The 24,443-nt window shown below is 35.0% G+C and overlaps 1 protein-coding gene across 1 annotated transcript in view; it reads left to right on the top strand.

Annotated features, from left to right (window-relative positions):
- Positions 1 to 24,443, top strand: part of EDIL3 (EGF like repeats and discoidin domains 3) — a 580,643-nt gene that overhangs the window by 313,093 nt on the left and 243,107 nt on the right. The window contains exon 5 of the mRNA XM_043978117.1: positions 158 to 271. Coding sequence (XP_043834052.1) covers positions 158 to 271 — 114 coding nt within the window. The remainder of the gene's footprint in view (positions 1 to 157; positions 272 to 24,443) is intronic.

Here is a 24,443-nt window from a genome sequence, read left to right as displayed (position 1 = left end):
GCAAAAACCAAAATATTTTAAGACTAATAACCATGATATGGGTATTTAGATAATGTTCATTTATAATCCTTTAAAGAGACATATTTTTCTGTAATCCATGTTTTCCCATTGAGGTTTCAATTCTTCTGCTCTCTATTTTTTTTTTTTTTTTGGTTAGATATAAATGAATGTGAATCAGAGCCCTGTAAGAATGGTGGGATCTGTACTGATCTTGTTGCCAACTATTCCTGTGAGTGTCCCGGGGAATTTATGGGAAGAAACTGCCAGTACAGTAAGTATCACAAATATACTTTTTAGTTCTGTCTACTCCATGTATTATAGAAGTAGTGCCAACTGCTATCTAGACTACTGACAGATAATAAAAGGAAAAAAAAACACATAGTGATGATGGTGTTTATATTTGCTTCTCAGGAATATTCAGTGCTACAAATACTGATTTCAAATTAGTGTTTACACTAATGCACATAATTTTATCAGCTATATTTCACCTAATGAACTCATGCTATTCTGAATAAAACTATATGGAGTCGCCCTATTTCGGTCCCAAGTGTAGGGAAAAATTAGCTAGGGTTTCTAATATATTTGTTACTTATAAATGAGAAGATTTATCACCAGTTTGGGGGCATTAAGCATTTGTTAAAGTATATTAAATATTAGTAAAGAGAGTACGCATATCTCTGAAATTTCAGAAGGCTTATCTAGCCTAGACAAGAGAATAGAGCTCAGCCAGGCCTGATTCTTCCTCCAAGTTCTCTGCTACCAAGAGTGCAACAGAGAGAGTAACTGTGTGTGGAAGCTTCCCCTGGGTCTGGAGGAGAGGCGGTCCTTACACATTGCTTCAAGCTAATTGGCTAGCACCACCCAAATCCATTGGTTCACTGTACTTGAGGGTGGTCCATGAGCAGAATGTGCCAAGGTCAGAGTCTAGAGAACACACGCCCTGAGGGCCAGGCTCTGAGGTAGGCATGTTTTCACTCAAGTCAACTTTAAGTAAGTCAATCAGCAAAGTCAATCCAATCAATCTTTTTTTGTGTGTGTGTGTCTGTGTGTCTGTGTGTCTGTGTGTGTGGCAATTGGGGTTAAGTGACTTGCCCAGGGTCACAGAGCTAGTAAGTGCCAAGTGTCTGAGGCCAGATATGAATTCAGGTCCTCCTGAATCCAGGGCCAGTTCTCTATCCACTGCGCCACCTAGCTGCCCCCCTGATCCAATCAATCTTAATATAATCCCTTTGAGCAGGGGGGCCTCTGGACATTTTTAAACCCATTATTTTCTCACACTTTCTCACCCTTTCTTCTATCCTTCTCCTTCCCTAGTTTGAACAAAAAATAGAAAAAAAGAAAAATCATAGAAGCATTTCTTCAAAAAATGGTTATCCAATACATATGACACAGCAAGAGGTAGTAGGAGGAGGCAAAAGAGTTGAATGAGCATTGACTCCACCATTCAAAGGACTCTACTGTTTAAATCCTGACTCTGCCTCTTACTATTTGTGAGAGCTTGGTCAAGTTGTTTAACTTCTTTTGGCATCAGTTTTCTAAAGAATAAATGGGGATATTGATCTAGATGTCTCCTGTAGTTTGCTTTTTTCCAGATAGATATCTATGAGCTTATGCTATAGTAAAAAAGACCACAGAAAGGAACTCAGATGATTCACGTTCTCTGTGTCTTGATCTGCTCCTAACTAGCTATAAAACCTTGAATGTGTGACTTAAACTCACTAAAGTTTAGTTTACTTGTTTGTAAAAGGGTACAACAATTTTTGAAGCCAACATGGTTTAATGTAAAGTATATTGGATCTTGAGCAGAAGACCTGGGTTAGAAACTGTGCCTGTATGACTTTGAGCAAATCACTTTACTTCCTTTGACCTTGGTTTTCTCTTCTGTAAAATGAAGAGTTGATATTATATTACCTCTGAGGTCTTTTCCAGAAATCTAGGATCTTGCCCTGTCTATCCCATAGGATGCTTTAAAAAATCAAATGTAAGCACTCCATAAACTGTAAAGGCCTAGCTATATGAAAGGTATTGTTATTATTGAATTTTAAAGTATAATTAGCCCCCCTAGCATTGAAAAGTTTATTAAAATAATGAAAATTTTAAAATAAAAAGCAGAGGGGGGGTGATAGGAGGGAAATGCAAAATACCCAGTTAGATAACACTAGAGAATAAACAAAATCAATCTCTCTCACTCTTCCTCTCTCCCTCTCCCTCTCTCTCTCTCTCTCTCTCTCTCTCTCTCATTCTCTCTTTCTCTTTCTGTCTTTTTTTTTTCTCTCTCTCCCCCTATTGGGGAAGAAGAGGAAAATGAAATAAATGTAAGACCAGAGTCGGGAATGTTATGCAAACAGATGAAAATAATATTTGGGAAACAGGGGTAGGGAAGCTGGAAAGGAGAATAGGAAGGAGAAAGACATGACAAGAACAGAAAATTCAGGGAGAGTGGATTTGTGGTCTCTTGAATTATTTCTTTGGTGTAGCATATGCTATTAGCTAATTTTTTACATACCCATATACTTATATAATAAAACCATTCAAAGAATTTTTACATGGATTTTTCCTCAAAACAAGGATAAGGAAGGAGAGAATAAAGTTACATTGGATCATATTTTAAAGCTGGAAATGCCCTGAGATGTCCCGTCTAATGACTATATATACCAGTTCAACCCTCTCATATTATAGATGAAGAAACCAAACCCAGGGAGGTTAAATATCTTAGCTACCATTACTTAGAGGATAAAGCCAGAATATGGGTTTAGTTCCTCCAACTCCCAATCTAACATTCTTTTCATTGTACCATTCTAACTTTGCATAGCTAAAGCAGTAGGGAAAAGAATGTCAAAGAAAAATTTTGTACACATTTTCACAAATTCAGCCACTATTTAGAACAACCTGGAAACCAAATTCTGAAATGACTGTCTAGTAGTTTTGATGACCAGCAATGTATCTTTAGAGTCAAAGGGATGAAAGATTCATCAATGGCTATAAAATTAGAGAAACAAATAAAATCCCTGATTTCATTCATAGATTATATCTGTGGGAACCAATTTTTAATTGGGGAGTGCTAGCTAAGCTGCTCGCTGCAATATTAGGGCAAGGAAGGAGACCACCAGCCTCCCACAAAACAGAACAAGATTTATTTTAACGAGAATGAACTTAAAAAAAAAAAACACAAACACGATCAGTAGGATCAAGGGAAAAGAAATAAAATAAGGAAAGGGAAATAATAATACCTGAAAAAATACCACCGCCCAGGAATCAGCTGAAAATATGCAGCAGAACGCCTGTCTTTTTCCAGCTTCCACCTAGAATGCCCAATTCTCCTCCCCCAAACCTAGAAACACCCCACACAGCCCCAGCCAATGGGATGGCTGCTCTGACAGTCACATGACTGCCCTCACTAGGCTTCCAATCATTATAATTTTGCCAGGCCCATGTAGGTGAGTGGTGATGATGTGAGGTGCCAGAGCCCTGGCAATGTCTACAACCAGTGGGTGGAGCACTGTGCGGTTTGTGGATCCCCAGGCCAGTGAGTACTGAAGCATAAAAACCTCAAATAACAATTAATTCTTTACATATCTATGTTACCAAGTTACTTATTTCAAACATCTCGTCTTTGTTTAAATATCTTGATAACTGGTCAACTATCCAACCATATAAGATTGTCCAAGCCATTATCCCTGTTGGCCATTGTGATAATTTGGAAGTGTTTGGGGTGACAAGCTTTTGTATTGTGATTTACCATTTTATATACTTACTGTCCTTCCTAGCTCTCTAACAATCAGTGAAGATGTTTGTTTTCTTTACTCCTTCCCCATCTCTACTTTTGTTATTTCCTGCAATTTTGTCTCCATACTTTAAATAATACTATAGTCCTGGTTTGGCCTCTACTTAAAAGGAAAAGTATATGAATGGCCAATTTTTGTTGTTGTTGTTTTCCATGAATTATACTGCTATCAAATTTGCCTGTTGACTCCAATTTATTAAATCCATTCATTAGTTTCTGAGTTAAAAGACTAATTAAGGATAACCTCTTTATATTTAAAAAATCTAGATAATCCTATCAAATGCATTCCAATAATAATGATGTGAACCCATTACACTAATTCATTTACTTCATCAGTGTATGTTGTAGAGAACTCTAGTGTTACTTGGAAATTGTGTTGTAAGGCTTTCTAATTATGCCATTATAGTTAATTATATGAAAATAATAGTCATTATAAAATTCAATCACCTAATCAAACATTTATCTGTAATAATTAAATTAGGTTAAACATAAATTTTGTAACTTCATTGATTGTCTAAAATTTATGTAGAATATTCTGGTAATTGTTTACTAAAATGTACTTAGAAAGTTGGTCATTCAATTAAGGATTAATAACAGATTGGTTGACATAAACCATACTCTTCTACAAATAAAAATGGTAGGAAGGCCACACTTAATTTATTGACTTTGAAGCTTTGTTCTAATAAGTTTTGTTATTTTAGTTGAAGCAGAACTGTGGCATGATGAACCCAACTCAGACTTCTAATTTAAGCTCTGATTTAGAGCCCCTTGGCACTCTTAAATGATATGAGCCTGAGTATTCTATAAGGCATTTTCATAAAGACCATGAAAGAAAAAAAAATTATGATTAACTAGAATGAGCAAGTCTAGCCTCACTGGAGTAGAAGGCTCCTTGCCATGTATAGTTAACAAAACATGATGTGATAATGAAAAGTAATGGCAATAGAAATTGATAGCCCTTTAGTTCACTAATCTAAAAGAATGTGTCACTGCTTTCATATATTGGTCTATGTGTCCCACAGTACCTCAGTACTAGAAGCCTGCATTTTCCTCCTGGGTATTTAAATAAGACATGATTAAATTCCAGGGATGAGACTAAGATCATTCTTGTTCCTAACATTGTTTTTAGAAATGAAGATGCCACATCACAACTAAGGGCAGTTCTCACAGTGCAAGTGTGTGGAGTCTTGGAATTATACTAGCAAAGGATGGGAATGTTGCCAAATAGCAGGGTTTTATTAAGAGCTAAGAGAAAACTCTCTGATTAAAAGAAAAGTAGATTAAAAATGCAAAAACTAAGTTGTCCATTTTACCCATCTACTTTATTCATATAACAATATCCCCTCCTTCCCTCACTTATTATGTTTGCTCATGGAAAAATATATTTGGTTTTCATTTTAGTCCATGACCAACTAGGTAACCATTATAGAAATGCCTTTCTATGAAAGGGATGTTCCCAATGAGTTGGAATGTTAATCTAAGGATGAATTGCTTTACCCTTTTGTATTGGTTTGTACCTTAGCTATGCATGTGCCCATGTGCAGTAAGAAACAGCTCTCATCAGAAATTTTATGCCAATGGGAGCCATAAATCATTAAATTTCACGTAAAAATATGGAAGGAAAAGATAATTTCTCATCTTTCTCCTGATTTCTCCAACAAATTGAACTGCACATGAGCAAGAGACCCAGTAGGGTCAGTTTTCCTTGGTAATTATAGCCAAGGAGTGGCCATGTTAGTGATTAATTCCTTAAGACACCATGTGAGGGATGTAGTGCTCAAACACTTTGGAATATGCCACATGTATGCTTCTTTCTCACGCTCACCGACCCAAGAAATTCAGTGGAAAAAGAACTAAATAGCATGTATTTATTAAGTGTCTGCTATGTGATAGACACTGTGCTAAGCCCCAGGGGATATGAGTTCAAAAGAATAAAGCAATCCTTATTCACAAAGCGTTTACATTCTAATGAGTGAGACAACAAATAGATTTTAAAATACCTATGGCATAAATATGAAGTGAATAAATTCAAATATATACAAAGTAATTAAATACCAGACAGTTTGGGAGGAAGGGAACTAACAGCTGGGGGATCAGGAAAGGCTTCATGCAGAAGATGATGTTTAGCTCCTTCTTAAAAGAAAAGAAGAATTTTATGAGGCCAAAGAAAGGAGGGTGCATTCTAGGTATGGGTGATGGTGAGGGCAAAGGCACCAAAATAGGAGATGGAATGTCATGTGTGAGGAATAGAGCTAGTTTGGCTGAATTCCAGTGTAAGTCACATTGTAGAAGTTTGAGTAAAGTCCAGTGAGGGGGGCAGCTAGGTGGCTCAATGGATAAAGCACCAGCCCTGGATTCAGGAGGACTTGAGTTCAAATTCGGCCTCAGTCACTTGACCCTTACTAGCTGTGTTACCTTGGGCAAGTCACTTAACCCCCGTTCCCCCCCCCCAAAAAAAAAAAAGTCCAATGAGGCTGGATAGCTAGTTGGGGCAAGCATGTGAAGGGATGTGAACAGAGTTTCTATTTTATCCTAGAAGTATTAGGAAACTACTGGCATTGATAAAGCAACATGATCACGTCTGAGCTTAAGGAAAATTCTTTTGACAGGTGTATAAGATATACTAGAATTGGAGAAATTCTAGATAGAGAGTTCTTCCTGATCCCCCTTTATTCTGGTGAAATTTTCTCCAATTTATCCTATGCCTTTTTTGAATGTAGCTATTTTCCAAAGTCCCCTCCAATAGACTATGAGCTCTTTAAGAATAGGGACTGTTTTGTGTCCTTATCTGTGTAGGTACGTGTGTGTGTGTGTGTGTGTGTGTGTTCCCTTTCTTTGTATCCCCCAGCATTTAGCACAGTGCCTGCCATATAAAAGGTAATTAATGCTTAACTGGGCCAATTAAAATACTCTTTCAAAAATTTAGGCAAAAGGTAGTAAGAGACTGAAATAAACTGAGTTAAAGCAGAGAGAAGACTTGGATGACAAAGATGTGAAGGCAGAAAGGGCAAGAATTGTTAACTGAGTGCACGTTTTGGGTAAGAGAGAGTGAGGAGTCCAGTATAATGTTGATGTTATGAAACTAGGAGACTGGAAGGATGGTAATTTATTTGAGAAAAATAAGGTTAGGGGATATAAGCTCTGCATAGATATTTCAGCAAAGCTGAGGCAGGAATGGAGAATGCTAAATATAATCAGATTTTTACATTATGTCCCTTGGGTCAAAAGATGGTATAGAGGGGAGCTTTTCAGATTTTAATAGACCATCAAAAATCTCCAAAAGGAGCAATGCCTCCAAATGCTCCTATGTGGTCATGACCCTACTGAAAAGGAGGAAATAGCACAGTGGAGTGGAAACAAACAAACAAACAAAAGTGTTGAATTTAAAGTCAGAGGACCTGGGTTCAAATGCTGTCTCTGTCACTTGCGGTCTGTGTGTTATTCAATAAGACATTTAATTTCTTTAGACTTTAACTTCCTCATCTGTAAATTAAAAGGTTCTGAGGCGCTAAACCTACAATCCTCTGAAGGATAAATAAATTGGCAGTTAAAAGTTATTATCATTTATATATTTTTCAATAGATTAACAGGATCCTAGAATGAAAATAGGGAGGACTTGAAGTGTATCACTGGAGACAAGTTCAAGTCACCCTTCACAGGAGATTTAGTAACACTATTACCACCTCAGAATTTTAAAATCTCATTCCCTTTACAAAGGAAAAAAAAATGTTAGAAGTGAGAATGTCAGACAAGAATGTTGTCCTAGCTGACAAGTGGACCTTTGTCTGCTGTGTTGTCCTAAGGCAAACTCAGGGTAGATAGAGCAGCTTCCTAGTGGCCACTCAGGTCCCAGTTCTTGATCTTTATTTAAAATTAGAAGCAAACAGGGAAGTCTCATGTCTGAGTGTTTTTAACAGTGATCAAGGACTCTGGAGTCTGTTTCAAATCCCACCTCTGACAATTGCTATCTTTAACCTTGTGCCTCTGAGTTCTCTCCCAGGTCATCAATTTTACACTGGCTACTGTCTCTTCTTTTCCCTATCCTGACCCCTTAGCAAGCCAATTAAACTCTATACTGCCCTATTCTCTTGAGTCCTTGACCCGTTTATATGTAGCCTGTCATGTATCAGCCTTGTATCATGATCATCATTGGCCTTCACCTCTACATACAGACTACTGATAAAAGGTGGAGAAAAAGGGGCAGCTAGATGGCGCAGTGGATAGAGCACCGGCCCTGGAGTCAGGAGTACCTGAGTTCAAATCCGGCCTCAGACACTTAACACTTACTAGCTGTGTGACCCTGGGCAAGTCACTTAACTCCAATTGCCTCACTAAAAAAAAAAAAAAAAGGTGGAGAAAACCATGCAAATGTTCTGACTGGACCCACTACTAATTCATGCTACAAAACCTCAGTTAGGCCCTTAATATGGCTGGGCAATCTGACTATACCTTCCTTATTAACTCACTATTTTATCAACTCTCTACAGTGGCTATTCCAAACCTTTTCTTCATCTTCAAACCTGTTGTCTCTCCCTCTTAACCCCTCAAAGTTGAGATCTTTGACTTACACTTTACAGAAAAAATTTGAGGCAATTTTCTGTGAACTCCCTTTTCTCCCCTTTTCATCTCATATCACTCAGATGCCTTCTGTCACTACTTTCTACTCCTTCATTCCTATCTCTCACAAAGACGTAGCCTTACTCATTAACAAGGTTAATCCCTCTACTTGTTCAAGCAATCTAATTTCATCTGTCTTTTCCAACTGATTGCACCCTCTGTCAACCCACTCTATCACTTATTCTCAATCTCTCCCTCTTTATTGCCCCCTTCCCTACTGCCTACAAACATGTCTATGTTCCCCTCATCTGAAAAAACAAACAAAAACACTTACTAGATCCTTCTATCCCCTCTAACTTTTGCTCTTGGAAGCTAAACTTCTGGAAAAGGTAATCTACAATAGATGTTTCTATTTTCTCTTCTCTCATTCTCTCTTTTTGTTTCTCTCACTCTCTTTTTAACCCCTTACAATCCAGCTTCCATCCTTATCATTCCACTAAAATTATTTTCTCCAGAGATACCAATGATCTCTTAAATTACTGATCTGAAAGCCTTTTTTCAGTCTTCATTCTCCCTGCCCTCTCTGTAGCCTTTGACAATGATGATGAACTGACCTCTTCTTGATACTGTCTTCTCTCTAGGTTTACAGGATAACACTCTCTCCTGGTTCTTCTCCTACCTGTCAGATCATTCCTTTGCTATCTCTTAGGCTGAATCCTCATCCAGGTCATATAGTCTAACCATAGGTAGTACTCAGGCTTTTGTACTGGACCCTCTTATCTTCTCCCACTGTACAATGTCACTTCACCAAGTGACATTTAGTCATTATCTCTGTGATGATGATTTTCATGTCTACCTCTCCTGCCCTACCCTCTCTGGTGATGTTGAATATGTCCCCTTCTCTCCTCTAACACTGCTGCAACTGTAGTGAAAGCCTACATCACCTAATCCCTGGACTATTGATTACAATAACCTGCCGGTGAGTCTGCCTGTTGAAAATCCCTCACCTTTCCAATCCATCTTTTATTCATCCACCAAAGTGATTTTCCTAAAGTGCATGTCTAACATGCCATCCCTCCCCCCTGCCCCAGTAAATAAACTCCACTGGCTTCCTATGACCTTGAGGATCAAATACAAAATGCTCTATTTGGCAATCAAAGCCCTTCATATTTTAAACCCTCCAAATTTTCTAGTCTTCTTACAACATATGACATGTCACATACTCTTCAAACCAGTGACACTGACTACCTTGGTGTTTCATGAACAATACACTCCATCTCTTGGCTCCAGGCATTTACTTTTTTTTTCTTTGTTTTCTTTTTCTTTTTTTTTTTGGCTCCAGGAATTTTCTCTGGCTGTCTCCCATGCCTGGAATGCCCCCCCCCCATCTCTGCCTCATCTATTGGCTCCCTTGGCTTCTTTACATTGTAACTAAAATTCTATATTTTCAGGAAGCCTTTCCTATTCCCTCGTGATTCTATTCTACTCCTGCTTTTAATTATTCCCTTTTGATCCTCTATGTATCTTGTTTGTACTTTATTTTTGGCTTGTTCTATTTGTTGTCTCCCCATTAGACTGTGAGCTTCTTAAGGGCAGAAACCATGTTTTGCCTTCTTTCCATCACCATAGCACATAGCCTGGTATATAGTAGGTGCTTAATAACAGTTTATTAAGTGTATGGGAAAAGTTTTTTGTATGAAACATAACGAATAATAGTTAATATCTTGGGGGAACCAGAGATCTCCCCTTTTTGGTCCTTTCTTCCAAGGACAAGGCCTACTTGAGAGATTTCATCAAATTTCATCTAGGATAAACCCACACCAACCCCAGGCTCACAAAAGGAATCTTAGGTGGAGACAGATTCTTTTGTCTAGATAGACTTAGTACTAAGATTAAAATGTACTTAGATGAAACTATTTTGCTCTGACCAGCTTAAGTGGGGGATCTTTCATTCCTTTCTCTGACATCATCTTCGGACTTCATTTTAATATAACCCACCTTCAAGTCATGTCAACCCATTACATTTGAATAATGCTAACCAATTAGATTTGTTTGATGTATAATGATACAATTAGATTTGATTGATTTATAATAACCCTCCTCTTATTAAAAGGGATAAAAAAACCTGGACAGGTAGCCATGTTGTCTCCTTGGGAACCACATGCTTATTCTTGGGACCACACACTCTCTCTGGGTACCACAGATACCTTACCAGTAGAAATTGATAAAATGATAATATGCTTACCCAAAATGTGTCTATAGTGATTATTGTCACCATCACAATTCCATTGTTTGACTCTACCCCTGCATGCCTGAGAAATCAGACCTGTTGCTTAGAGACCAGATTTATTTAATACTTAACTCAAGACCTAGGTTATGCTGACCAGAAACCCAGTCAGATCCAAACACTGATGCAAGGAATATGAGGAGTTTTCTCCCAGTATACATCTCAAGCAACCTGTATGTTCTATCTGGAAACTGCCTCAGAGCTGGCTAATCAGCTACTGGTCCCTTCTTCTTCTGTTCCAGTCTTATGTAAATGTAACTTACAGATTCCTGGGAGATCAGGCTGCCGCTTTTTTGGTACTCCCCTCTACAGGAAACCTTAATAAATTTCTTTCCTTTTTTGTTTACTGATTTTTATTATATTTAGATTTTGCAAATTCTATTCTTCATTCTACCCCTTTCCCCAACCCATTGAGAGGGCAAGAAATATGATATGCGTGTTTTGGAGTTTGGGTGTGTCATTGTATTGGTCAGAATTACTAAGTATTTCACAGTTAATTATCATTAAAATATTACTATTACTGTATGGATTGTTCTCCTGGTTCTGTTCACTTTGCATTTTTTTAATAGTATTTTATTTTATTTTTAAATAGTATTTTATTTTTTCCCAATTACATGTCCAGACAATTTTTAGCTTTCATTTTTATGAGATTTTGAGATCAAAACATTTCTCCCCTACCCTCTTCCTAAAATGGTAGGCGATTTGATATAGGTTATATATGTTCTACCATATAAAATATATTTCCATATTAGTCACAGTTGTGAAAGAAGAAACAGATCAAGAGAAAGAAAACATGACAAAAATGAAGTAAGTAAAAATAAGTATTCATTGATCTGATTTCAGATTCCATCAGTTCTTTGGATGTGGATAGCTTTTTTCCTTTGTGAGTCCTTTGTACTTGTCTTGGATCATTGGGTTGCTGAGAGTAGATTATCACACAATGTTGCTCATAATGTGTATAATATTTTTCTGGTTCTTATTTCACTTTTGATCAGTTTGTATGAGACTTTCCAGGTTTTTCTAAAATCTTCCTGGTCATCATTTCTTACTGCTCAATAGTATTCCATTATATTCAGCTTGTTCAGCCATTCCACAATTGATGGACATCCCTTCAATTTCCAATATTTTCCTGCATGTAGGTCCTTTTCTATTTTTATGATCTCTTTGGTATACAGATGAAGTAGTGGTATTATTGGATCAAAGAGTATGCGCAATATCTTTGCCCTTTGGATATAGCTCCAAATTGTTCTTCCAGGTAGTTGGATCAGTTCATACCTCCTACCAATAATGGATTAGTGTTCCAATTTCCCACGTCCTCTCCAACATTTATCATCTTCAATTTTCTGCCATGTTAGCCAATCTGATAGGTGTGAGGTGGTATCGCAGAGTTGTTTTCATTTGCATTTTTCAAATCAAAGGTGATTTAGAGGGGGCAGCTAGGTGGTACAGTGGATAAAGCACTGGCTCTGAATTTAGGAGGACCCGAGTTCAAATCCAGTCTCAGACACTTGACACTTACTAGCTGTGTGACCCTAGGCAAGTCACTTAAACCTCATTGCCCCGAAAAAAAAAGTGATTTAGAGTATTTCTTCATATGCCTATAAATAGACTTTGATTTCTTCTTCTGAAAACTACCTCTTCATATACTTTGATGATTTCTCAGTTGGGGAATGGCTTCTATTTATACAATTTTGATTCAGTTCACTCGCTATCTATTTGAGAAATGAGGCCTTTTTCAGAAACATTTACTGTAAAGATTGTTTTCCAGCTTTCTGCTTTCTACTCTTGGTTGCATTGGTTTTGTTTGTGCAAAATCTTTTTTTTAACGTCATAAAATCAAAGTTAACTATTTTACATTTTGTATTGCTTGTTATCTTTTGTTTCATCATGAATTCTTCCTTTCTTCCAGAATTCTTATAGATTATTTTAGTACTGATATTACTTCATTGTCTATGGTTAATTTTAGCAAGATGTAGTATCCTTCCTTATCTCTTTTAATTAGGTCTATTTTGCTTTTGCTGTGTCTGAGATTAGGATTGCTTCCCTTACTTTTTACTTGTTTTAAACTGTAGCTGAAGCTCCAGTCCCTTACCTTTACTCTGCATTAATTTTAATCTACTTTCCTATTCACCTCTGTTTTATGGCAGTTCATCCCATTCACATTCACAGGTATGACTGTGAACTGTGTATTTCCCTCAATCCTATTTTTCCTCCTGTTTGTCCTCTCTGTCCTTTCACACTTTCCTTCCTCTCTTCTGTCAGTCCCCTCCCCTTTCACTTAATCTCCTTCCTTCCTACTTTTCTGTTATGTTAGATTTCTCCATTCGACTTATTGTGTATATCATTCCCTCTTTGAGCCAATACTGATGGGAGTAAAGTTCAAGAAATATCCATTGCCCAACCTCCTATCTTGCCCTGTACTGTAATAGGTTTATCATTAATCTTTATGTGAAATAATTTACCCCATTCTACCACTCCCTTTCTTCTGCACTCAATGTACTCCTTTTTTTTCTCATCTGTCAGTTATTTTTATGCAATTCTCTCAAATTCACCTTATATCCAAATCTTCTGTCTGTGTATATTCCTTCTAGTTATACCATCAGTGGTGCATTTTTTTTAAAATTACAAGTATTATCTTCCAATGTAGGGATGTAAATGTTTCAGCTTCATTATATCCCTTGTTTTCTTTTCCCTTTTTCCCTTTTTAGGTTTCTCTAATGTTTCACCTGGTAAGTCCTCTGTAATCCTATTTGTGGTTCCCTAATATTTGAATTGTTTTTCTCTAGCCACTTGCGGTCTTTTTAGTGGATTCTTTCAATACCTATTTTGCCCTCTCATTCTAGGATATCAGGGTAGTTTTCCTTTCTTGAAAAATACTGTCCAGGTCCTCCTTTTGATTATGGCTTTCAAGCAGTCCAGTGATTCTGACATTGTCTCTCCTGGATCTATTTTCTAGGTCAGTTTTGTTTTTGTTTTTGTTTTTCCCATGAGATATTTTACATTGTCTACTACTTTTTAAAAATTTGTTTGATTGATTCTTTATGTCTCATTGAATCATTAGCTACCACTTGTCCAATTCTAACTTTTAAGGACTTGTTTTCCTTAGTTAATTTTTGTACTTATTTTTCTATTTGTCCTCTTCTACTTTTTATATTTCTTCTTCTTTTCTTTCTTTCTTTCTTTCTTTCTTTCTTTCTTTCTTTCTTTCTTTCTTTCTTTCTTTCTTTCTTTCTTTCTTTCTTTCTTTCTTTCTTTCTTTCTTTCTTTCTTTCTTTCTTTCTTTCTTTCTTTCTTTCTTTCTTTCTTTCTTTCTTTCTTTGGCTGGGGCAATGAGTTTTAGGTGACTTGTCCAGGGTCACATAGCTAGTAAATGTCGAGTGTCTGAGGTCAGATTTGAACTCAGGTCCTACTGAATCCAGAGCCAGTGCTTTATCCACTGCACCATCTAGCCTTTTACTTTTTAAATAGTTGTTTTCTCTTTCCAAGCTGTTTACTATTTTTTCCTAATTTTCTTGCATCACTCTCATTTATTATTGCAATTTTTCTTCTACTTCTCTTAAATATTTTTTAGCTCCTTTTTGAGTTCTTCTGTGAGTTCTTTCTGAACTTGAAAACACTTCCCTTTTTTTTAGGGCTTTTTTTTCCCCAAAGGTATTTTGACATTATTGTTCTCTTCTGATTTTGCAGAGTAAAGGTAAGGGACTGGAGCTTCAGCTACAGTTTAAAACAAGTAATTTTCTATGGTCAGATTCTTTTTTTTTTTTTTTTGGCCCTTTTCCTTTCTTTAAATTTGAACTCTGCTTCTGGAATGGAAGGGGCACTGTTTCAGTCTTTTTGTTCCAGGGACTACAACCTCTGGTTGCTTACCTGGTGCCACACTGATGCTGCCCAGAGGCCTGCAAGGGACTCTCATGTCTAGTGTTTTGATGAGGGAGTGGCATAGGGGTGGTTGGCACTGCTGGAGGTTGTATGGGTCTTGCAGCTTACCTGGTGCTGAACCATAGTCCTAGTGCTGGTGTGTAGCTTGTGCTGAGGCTGATGGGGAGTTTCTGAATTTCTCTAGGGATGCACTGAAGCTAGTGGAGATCTGGCAACTAGAAGCTGCCTGTTTGTTTATGTACCCATCGGGTTGGCAGTTACCTGTTTGCCCAGGGCTATGCTACAGCACGTGGGGTGTCCTTGTGTTGACATTTTCCTGCTCTACTACACTGGGACACAAGTTCTTCTGGTTTGCTTAACTGGAGCTTGCTTCTGACTTGCTTGGATGCTTCCTGTCCTGGACAGTGCTCCCCTTTTACCAGAGTGAAACAGCTCTTTCCTGCCAATCTATCCAGTTTCTTGGGCTTAAAGATGGTTTTCCCCCATCTTTTTTCTGGTTCTGCTTTCCCAGGATTTGTTTTGGGGAGCTATTTTATTGTTGTTTGAAAGTGAAGATAGGGGAGTTACTACAATTTATTGCTTATTCCACCATCTTGGCTCCCAGAAGTTTCAATAAAATTTTAAATTATTTAAGTTCTGAACTTTGTTCTCAGCCAACAATATAATGTTGGAGTAGAATAAATCAATTGACTAACAGATTAACCAGTATCCTTACTCTCTTCTCTGCTACCTTTATTTCTACTTCTAGAAACTTCCACTGTTCAGAAAAGTAATTTGGGGTTGTTGAACACCTAGATTTGAACTCAAACCTCTCCTAATAGGTATTTGACTTTGAACAAGTCATCTTAACTGTCTAGTTCTCAGTGTCTGAGCTATAAAATAAACAGATTAGAATAGATGATCTTTAAATCATCTTCCAGCTCTAATGATCTTATTTTTTTCATTTGTAATGAAGATCTTCTAAGCCTCTCCAAGAATACTTGCTAAGAACACCTGTTTTGCATTAAATTATGCATATTTCCCTGTTCCAACTGTTAGAGAAATGATAAAATTGTGATTTTGATTTATTCCTGTATCACCCTGTAACTTCTATTACTCTGTGTATATTTGCTTACTTGATGGATAATAAATAGAAGCATTAAAAACAGCAAAATTCAGCATGAAATTTTAGAACCAAATAATTCATTTTCTTGCTTTTTTAAGGTCAGAAGAAACACACACAAGTGGGAATGTTTCTATTCTGCTTAAATTTAATGAATTTTAAATGCACCCATGAATTAATACATTTTATAAGAATCTTGGTTACAGTAATATGTTTATCTCTTCTACAGCTCTTCTGTGGAATAAATCTTATTGACATGCAAATGTATTAGAGGTGCTTTTATTTAGAAAATCCATGTAATACTCTCATAAAAGCCTCAAAGGAGTCACAAGACACAACCAAAAAGCACTTGGAGAGATAAGCACTATGGAGGGACTCATGACTCTGACTTCCAAAAGCAAACCGCCTTGTTAAGTTTTATTTGCCATTATTTCAATGGCTTTTACTACTGAAGGCAATGGCTGATTATTTATTACATGAAGTGCTTCAGTGAATAAGGGATAAGAATTTATTACTAATGTTGATGAATCCTATAGATCATAAATTCAGAGCTGAAAGTGGCCTTAGAGGTTAGCTAGTCCAATCTCCTTTTTTTTACATATGAGGCAACTGATGCCTAGAGAGGTTAACTTACTTGTCTATAGTCACAAAGGTAGTAAGTATCAGAGCAAGTTTGGAGCCTGGCCCAATGATTGCAACTTCTTCCTCTTCTAACCTCTTCTAAAGTTCCATTTTGCTAGATTCCAAGTATTTTCCAGAATCCAGTGGGTAATATCATCAAATTTATTCTGTACAACAACACAGTCACTGTCTTATATGCAACTGCATGTTTTCAACATGCATATTGAAAGCAATGTTAGGAAAAAAATGACATAAAGAAAAATTATTTTATCCTTTATTAAAATGTGAGTCAGTAGTGAAAGAAAAAGTAATAAATTATATTTATACATAAAATAAGATGATATGACACATATGGATATATGGATATACATGTTTATAGGTAGACATGCATGTATACGCATATGTGTATACATAGACATATACATGCACAAATATGCGTGCACAAATATATATACATATTATATATATACACATATACAAATATATAATTTCACTAGATAGAAAGATATATACACATATCAACATATATTATTCACAAATATGGCAATTTATCACGGTCTCTAACTTAGTTATTTCAGATATTCTTTCCACAAGTGCAATCCCAGTATAAGTAAGTACATGGAGTGAGACTATTTGTGACCCTCAAAAATCAATATCCTATAGTGGAAGTGGTGATAAATGTTTTTCTGAACATAGCTAGAATGTTGCATTGACATGTCCATTATTCTAACATGGACAAACCCACTGGAAATTTGGATTTGTAGGCAAAATCTTCACTTCCACACTAGGCTCAAGCATTTCAATAGGACAAATATATTTGTATATTATATCAATCCTATTAGAACTTAAGCAGGTAAGTGATGTTTCAAAAAAATACCTTGGTCAAAATTGGTTAATCACTAAAAGGTATATTTGCTCCATACAATAAATCTAATACTCTTGGAATAGATGTTAAAAAGTAAACATATCTTGGCCTGAAGAAAATTGAAATTTACAAATATTCAAAACAGAAGCATGGGATTAACTGAAATATATAAACTTTTGCTGTAATTAGAAAATAACTACTTTTGACCAAAAAACCCTTTTCTATTAGTTTTAAATATGCATAGTTTATATGTTTTAAGCAAATGACATGAGCAGTAACTGAACAAGCAATGTCTTATATGTTTTTTTGTTACATTTTATTTTTCCTAATTAAATGTAAAGACAATTTTAAATATCCATTTTTTAAAAAAATTGTGATTGGTATAGCACTGAATAAATAAATTAACTTAGGTAAAATTGTCATATTTATTATATTGTCTTGGTCTACCCATGGGCAATTAATATTTCTCCAGTTGTTTAGATCTGACTTTATTTGTATGAAAACTCTTTTGTAGATTTTTTCACATAGTTGTAGGGTTTGTCTTGGCAGGTAGTCTCCCAAGTATTTTATATCGTTTGTAGGCATTTAAAATGGGATTTTTCCTTCTATGTCTTCCTGCTGGACTTTGTTGATTTATGTATGTTTATTTATATCCTGCAAAATTGCTAAGGTTGTTAATTGTTTCAAGTAGTTTTTTACTTGATTCTCTAAGTATAACATAATATTATCTGCAATGATTGATAATTTTATTTCCTCAATGTCTATTATAATTTGTTTTATTTCATTTTCTTATTACTATAGCTACCATTTGTACTACATTATTGATAATGTCTGTGATAATTATGCATCGTTGCTTAATTCCTGATCTTATTGGGAATGCTTCTAGTTTAACCCCATTATATATAATGATTGCCGGTGGTTTTAGATAGATACTATTTATAATTTTCAAGGAAGCTCAGCTTATTCGTAAGATCTCTGGTATTTTAATAAGAATGAATGGGTGATGTATCTTATCAAAAGCTTTTCCTGTATCTATTGAAATAATAACATAATTTTTGTTGATTTTGTTATTGATATGGTCAATTATTAGGATAGTTTTCCTGATATTGAACCAGCCCAGCATTCCTGGTACAAATGCAACCTAGTCATAGTGTATGATCCCTTGTGATATATTGTCATAATCTCCTTGTTGGTATTTTACTTAAAATTTTGCATCAGTATTCACTAGGGAAATTAATCTATTATTACACTTCTCTATTTTCTTTCTGGTTTAGTTATTATCATATTTGTGTTAGAAAAGAAATATGGTAGAAATCAATTATATTTATTTTAATAATGTTATATGATATAATTACAAAATCATAAAAATAAAATAGGAAAATATTATGACAACTCAAAAGAAAACCAAGGGAAAATAGAGAAATTTACTCTTTGTATTTGAACTTGAGGTAACTCATAGTGTTATTTATTGCTGTTTAAATGCTGTTTCATATGGTTTTAAATTGCCCTTCAGGAGTATATAGTAAGAAAAGGAATGACTATGGAGGTTTATTTAATTGGTCTGTGGGGAGGAAGTATTATCTCATATCTGGTGCTTTTATGTATCAAAAAAGAAATAGGAAATTAACCCAGATTTGCATTTAGGCACATTTCTCTCTATCTATCTCTCTCCCCATATAGATAGATATAGATAGATGTAGATTTTGATTTTCATATAGAGAGATATAGATATATATTTAGATATACATACATATAAATATATATGTATGTGTATATGTATATTAAAAGGAGTTATATATAAGTATATATATGTAATTATATATATGTATATATATGTAATTATATATATGTATATATATATATGTAAGTCCTTTTTTCATGCCTGAGATAACATTTCACTTTTACTTTAATCTATGTATTTACAAAAGTTGAGTATACCAACACACTCACAAGTTGTTTTTTTTAATAACCACTTACCTTAATTTAATATCTTTTGACTTTCTTCAGGTTGTAGCAATAAATGCATGAAAAAGAATATTGTTAAAAGCATAGAAATTGTTCTCAAGGAAAAAATCAAATCTTATTATGTACATTCTTGTCTTTACAAACATAAATAAATTTAGATTCGATGACAGAACTGCATTGATTTTTTAATATTTGACACCAAAGTAACATCTTCAATCATTTGCTTCTGGGTATATTTTTTTCCAAATATTCCCTAAGAGCTTTTTACAGAGATTTCCTGCTTTGAAATTCACCTTCTGTACCTTAAAATGATAATACAATAAAGGAGAAAGGAAAATGCAAAATATTAAAATTGGCCCATAGGACTTGTTAAGTTCCTTTAACAAATTGAATCAGATTCTCATTGCATGATGCTTTTAAATTTGATGGAAATAATTCCTAACCAACTAGGAGGACTGTCTTGAATTTTAATTTCTACTAGCATTGTGGTGATTTTAATTTTGCCTGGGATTATGATTTGGAATATAATTTTTATACCAGTTTAAGTTTATCTCTATATTTCTCATGTTTATAAAGAGAGGCATATAAAGACAAAGGTCATTAACTAAATATATGCTCAAGAAAGTTTGGGAAGTAGGAGCAAGTAAAAGGAAAATTACTAAAAATACAAGGGGATAACTGATGTCCTTCCCCCATCTCAGCCCTATCCATTATCCAAGACCCAAATCAAATATTACTTTTATAAATTATTTGCAGGCCTGATAACATTGTTCTTTTCTCTCATGCTCTAGGACACTTGTTACTAATGGCATAATAATAAGTAATAATAATATCTTAACCTTTATTATCTAGGGCACATTTACAATTAACCACATACAATCGATTAGTTAATTACCCTTATCTAAATCTTTTATTTCAACAATGCAGTTATTTAGTATTTTATTTTATTTTTTTATTTAAAAATTTTTTTTGATGAGACAATTGGGGTTAAGTGACTTGCCCAGGGTCACACAGCTAGTAAGTGTTAAGTGTCTGAGGCTGGATTTGAACTCAGGTCCTCCTGACTCCAGGGCTGGTGCTCTATCCACTGCACCACCTAGCTGCCCCTAGTATTTTATTTTTAATAATATTTTTCCTGTTAACAAACATTCATTTTCTCTTCCTTTCTTTCTCCATCCACCACTGAGATTAAAAAAAAACAACAACATAAGCCTTATAGTAAATATGCATAGGAAAACAAAACCAATACTATATTGTCCATGTCCAAAAATATGAGCCACATATGCATATTTAGTTGATCACTTCTCTGTCAGAAGATAAGTAACATTCTTCATCACTAGTACTCTGGAGTCATAATTAATCATTGCATTGATCAGACTTCCTAAATCTTTCAGTTACTTGCACAATGTTATTGTAATATAACTTGCTCTCCTGGTTCCACTAATTTCACTTTAAACAAGTTTATACAAATCTTTTCTATGAAAGCATTCCCTTTGTCATTTTTTTCAGCAAAAATAGTATTACATTTTATTAACATATCATAATTTGCACAGCCATTCTCCAACTAACAACATCCTTTTAGTTTCTAGGTTTTTGCTGCCTCAACAAGAGCTACTATATACATTTGTGTACATTTAAGACATACTCTACTTCTTTGAACTCTTTGAGTAATAGGCCTAAAAGTACTGTCTTCGTGTCTATTTTGTAGTTTAAATAATAGTACTAATAGAGAATATAGTGTATAGATGTACAATCCAGAAAATGCATTAAGTATAACACTATACTCAGTTCTGGAGAAATAGCTTTTCATTAAGTAGCCATTGCCAGCAACTTCATAGTCAAAGTCATACTAAATGGAATCTGTTCAATGGGAAGATAAAAGTACATTCTGTTATTATTCATTTTGGGTTTTTTTGTTTTTGTTTTTGTTTTCTTTTCTTTTCTTTTTTAGTGAGGCAATTGGGGTTAAGTGACTTGCCCAGAGTCACACAGCTAGTAAGTGCTAAGTGTCTGAGGCCGGATTTGAACTCAGGTACTCCTGACTCCAGGGCCGGTGCTCTATCCACTGCGCCACTTAGCTGCCCCAATGTTATTATTTGTAAATGCTACTCAAAAAGATTATGTTGAAAACAATTCCCTATGTTCAATTATTTGCCAAACTCGTTTTGATTAAATTCCTTAGGATACAAAGTGGCTTTGTTTTTATTAATTCTACTCAATCCTATATCTTCAGCATCATACTTAACACCAAGAAAATCCTGAAAATTCCCTTAAGCTCATTTTTACTCAAGTAGTAATCCAAACAGCAAAAAATAAAATGTAAACTTTTATCTAGCAGCATTTCCAGTCCAGAGACTACAAATATAAATGTTCTAGTTCAGATTACCACTGAATTTCTAAGCATATTTTGGGTGAATATTGTAATATCTACTTAACATCAATTTCCTTATATATACATATATATATATATATATTTATCATGATGGGATTGGAATAATTGATCACTAATGTCCTTTCCCACTATGATTTTCATACTACTATGTAAAAAAAACAAATACATACCCCCCCCACATACACAAAAACACAAATGCAGATACAAAGAATTGATCCCAGTGAACCCAGGTACCAGAGATTTCCAAATGTCAAAAAGAGGTCGGATAAATTTTGGGCAATCTTTCTCCTATTTAGCTAGTTTACCCTAACTTGCACAACAAGGGAATTTACTATATCTCATCATCTAGTAGGCTGTCACTAATATTTTTCTTGCAAGCTCAAAATTTCAAAACCAAAGAAGAAATGTGATGTATATAAGTCAAAGAAAATCAATATAACACCTAGAAGAAAAAAAGATTGCCATTGAGGAATCTTAGTCTTCACAGCCATGTAGTAGGTAGGGACTAGGTGGCTGCTTTGTCACTCTCTCTCCAACTCTTCCTCAGCATCTGAATACTATAGCTCTCTGTAGTTCTCAGAAGATGATATCAGTGCCATTCCCTGATCTAGTTTCTCTGTCCATTCAGAATTGATATAGTGAGAACTCCTTGAGAGGGTGGGAATATTATTTGCTTTTTGTATTCATTCATTCATTCATTTATTCATTCATTCATTCATTCATTTATTTATTTATCTTTCATTGTATTCCAAGTACAGGTTCTAAAATTTCTTTGATCAGCCTTCCATATTAAAAATATTCATTCAGTGGAATAAGGTACATAATATATAGTAGTAACTGACCATAGTAACCTAGTATTTGAAAAATGCAAAGATCCATGCTTTTGGGCCAAGAATTCACTACTTGACAAAAATTGCTGGAAAAACAGAAAAGAAGTTTGGCAGAAACTAGGGATAAACCAACATGTCATACCATATAACAAAATAAGGTAAAAATGTGTACATGGTTTAGACATAAAAAAGATGTTATAAGTAAATTAGGGAAGTATGGAAAATTTTACCCTTCATCTATAGTTAAATGATCACAAGAAGTAAAATGGATGATTTTGATTTCATGAAATTAAAAAGGTTTTGTACAAACAAAACCAATGCAGTCAAGATTCGAAGTAAAACAGGAAACTGGGGGACGGGGGGAATTTATATCGAATTTCTCATTAAAGGTTTCATTTCTCAAACATATAGGGAACTGACTCAGATTTATAAGAATTTGAGTTACTCCTTATTTGATAAATGGTCAAAGGAAGTTCTCAGAAAAAATCAAAGCTACCTATAGTCATATAAAATTGCTCTAAATTACTATTTCTTAGAGAAATGTAAATTAAAATTCTAAGGTTCCACCTTATCAAATTGACTAGCATTACAGAAAAGAAAAATGATAAATGTTACAGGGGATGTGGGAAAATTGAAACACTAATGCATTGTTGATAGAGTTGGGAACTGGTCTATCCATTCTAGAGAATAATTTGGTACTATATCCCCTGAGTACCCTTTGACGCAGCAATATCACTAATACATCTGTATCCTAAAGAGACGAAAGAAAAGGGTAAAGGACTTACATGTACAAAAATATTTACAGTAGCTTTTTGTGGTGACAAAGAATTGGAAATTGAGGGGATGCCCATCAATTGTGAAATGGGTGAAAAGTTGTGTCATAAAGTTATGATAAAGTACTATTTTGCTGTAAGAAATGGCAAGTACAGAAGTGTCAGAAAAACCTAGGAATACTTATATGCACTGATATAGAGTAAGGTAAGCAGAACCAGAAGAGTATACAAATTAAGAGCAGTTTTGTACAATGAACAGCTGTGAGTAACTTAGCTGATCCAATGATCCAAGAAAATTTTGGAGGACTTATGAAGAATGCTTTCCACAGAGAGAGAGAGAGAGAGAGAGAGAGAGAGAGAGAGAGAGAGAGAGAGAGAGAGAGAGAGAGAGAGAAAAAACTGACGGATTCTGGCTACAGATTGAAGGATAATTTTATTTTTCTTACTTTGTTTTTACAACATGACTAATATGGATTTATATTTTGCATGATTTAACTTTATATCACATTTCTTGACTTCTTAATGGGAGGGGGAAGAGGGAAAGGGTAGGAGAGAACTCAGAACTCATCTTTTAAATGAATGTTAAAAAATCAATAAAATACATTTAGTTTTAAAAACTTTCATAGTTGGAAAGTTAAAAATATCTAAATAAATATTTATTGAGCTCCTGTCTTATATAAGACATCATGTTAGGTTTCAGGGCAAAGAGGTATTTCAGAGAGGTAGAGAAGGAAATCAATAAAGATGTATGATAAGACAAGAAATTACAATTGTGTTGAAAACAAGATAATATAAGTACAACCTTAATAACTACATACAACAAAGGATGTCATAGGGTTTGTTAAAAATGAATGTTACAGGCCCTCCCTAGAGGGTCAGAGAAGATGGAAATATCAGGATGGTCTGGATAGGCTTTATGGAAGATATATTTCAGTTAGATCTTGAGTCATGAGTAATATTTGCATAGTCAAAGAGGAGGGTTGAGAGAAATAATTATTAATAATTGATATCATGGGGGACTTAATGTTCTCCCCTTCTTATTCTCCATCCCCCCTCAAAGGTCCAGTTCTCTTTGAAAGTTAGATTCATCTGGAACAAAGAATATTGGGTAGAGACAGATCTATTCATCTAGATGGCTTAAGGACTTTAGTAACAAGATTTAGCCTGCACCAAACCACACCTAGGTGGAAACTATTGTGCTCTGATCGGGGTGGGGGTGGGGGTGGGGCAGGGGGAGTCTATTTTCTTTCACTGATGTCATTTTTACCAAGATTTGAATGACCTAAGTCACATATCCCCAGACTTCATTTTAGTATAACACACCAACAATCATGTCAACCAGTTATATTTGATTTCTATGTGATAGACCTCCTACAGTTAGAAGAGTA

This window comes from Dromiciops gliroides, chromosome 1 (genome assembly GCF_019393635.1).
Source record: "Dromiciops gliroides isolate mDroGli1 chromosome 1, mDroGli1.pri, whole genome shotgun sequence".
Classification (NCBI taxonomy): Eukaryota; Metazoa; Chordata; class Mammalia; order Microbiotheria; family Microbiotheriidae; genus Dromiciops; species Dromiciops gliroides.
The sequence above is the reverse complement of the archived record's forward strand: the minus strand, read 5'-3'. Positions and strand labels throughout refer to the sequence as shown.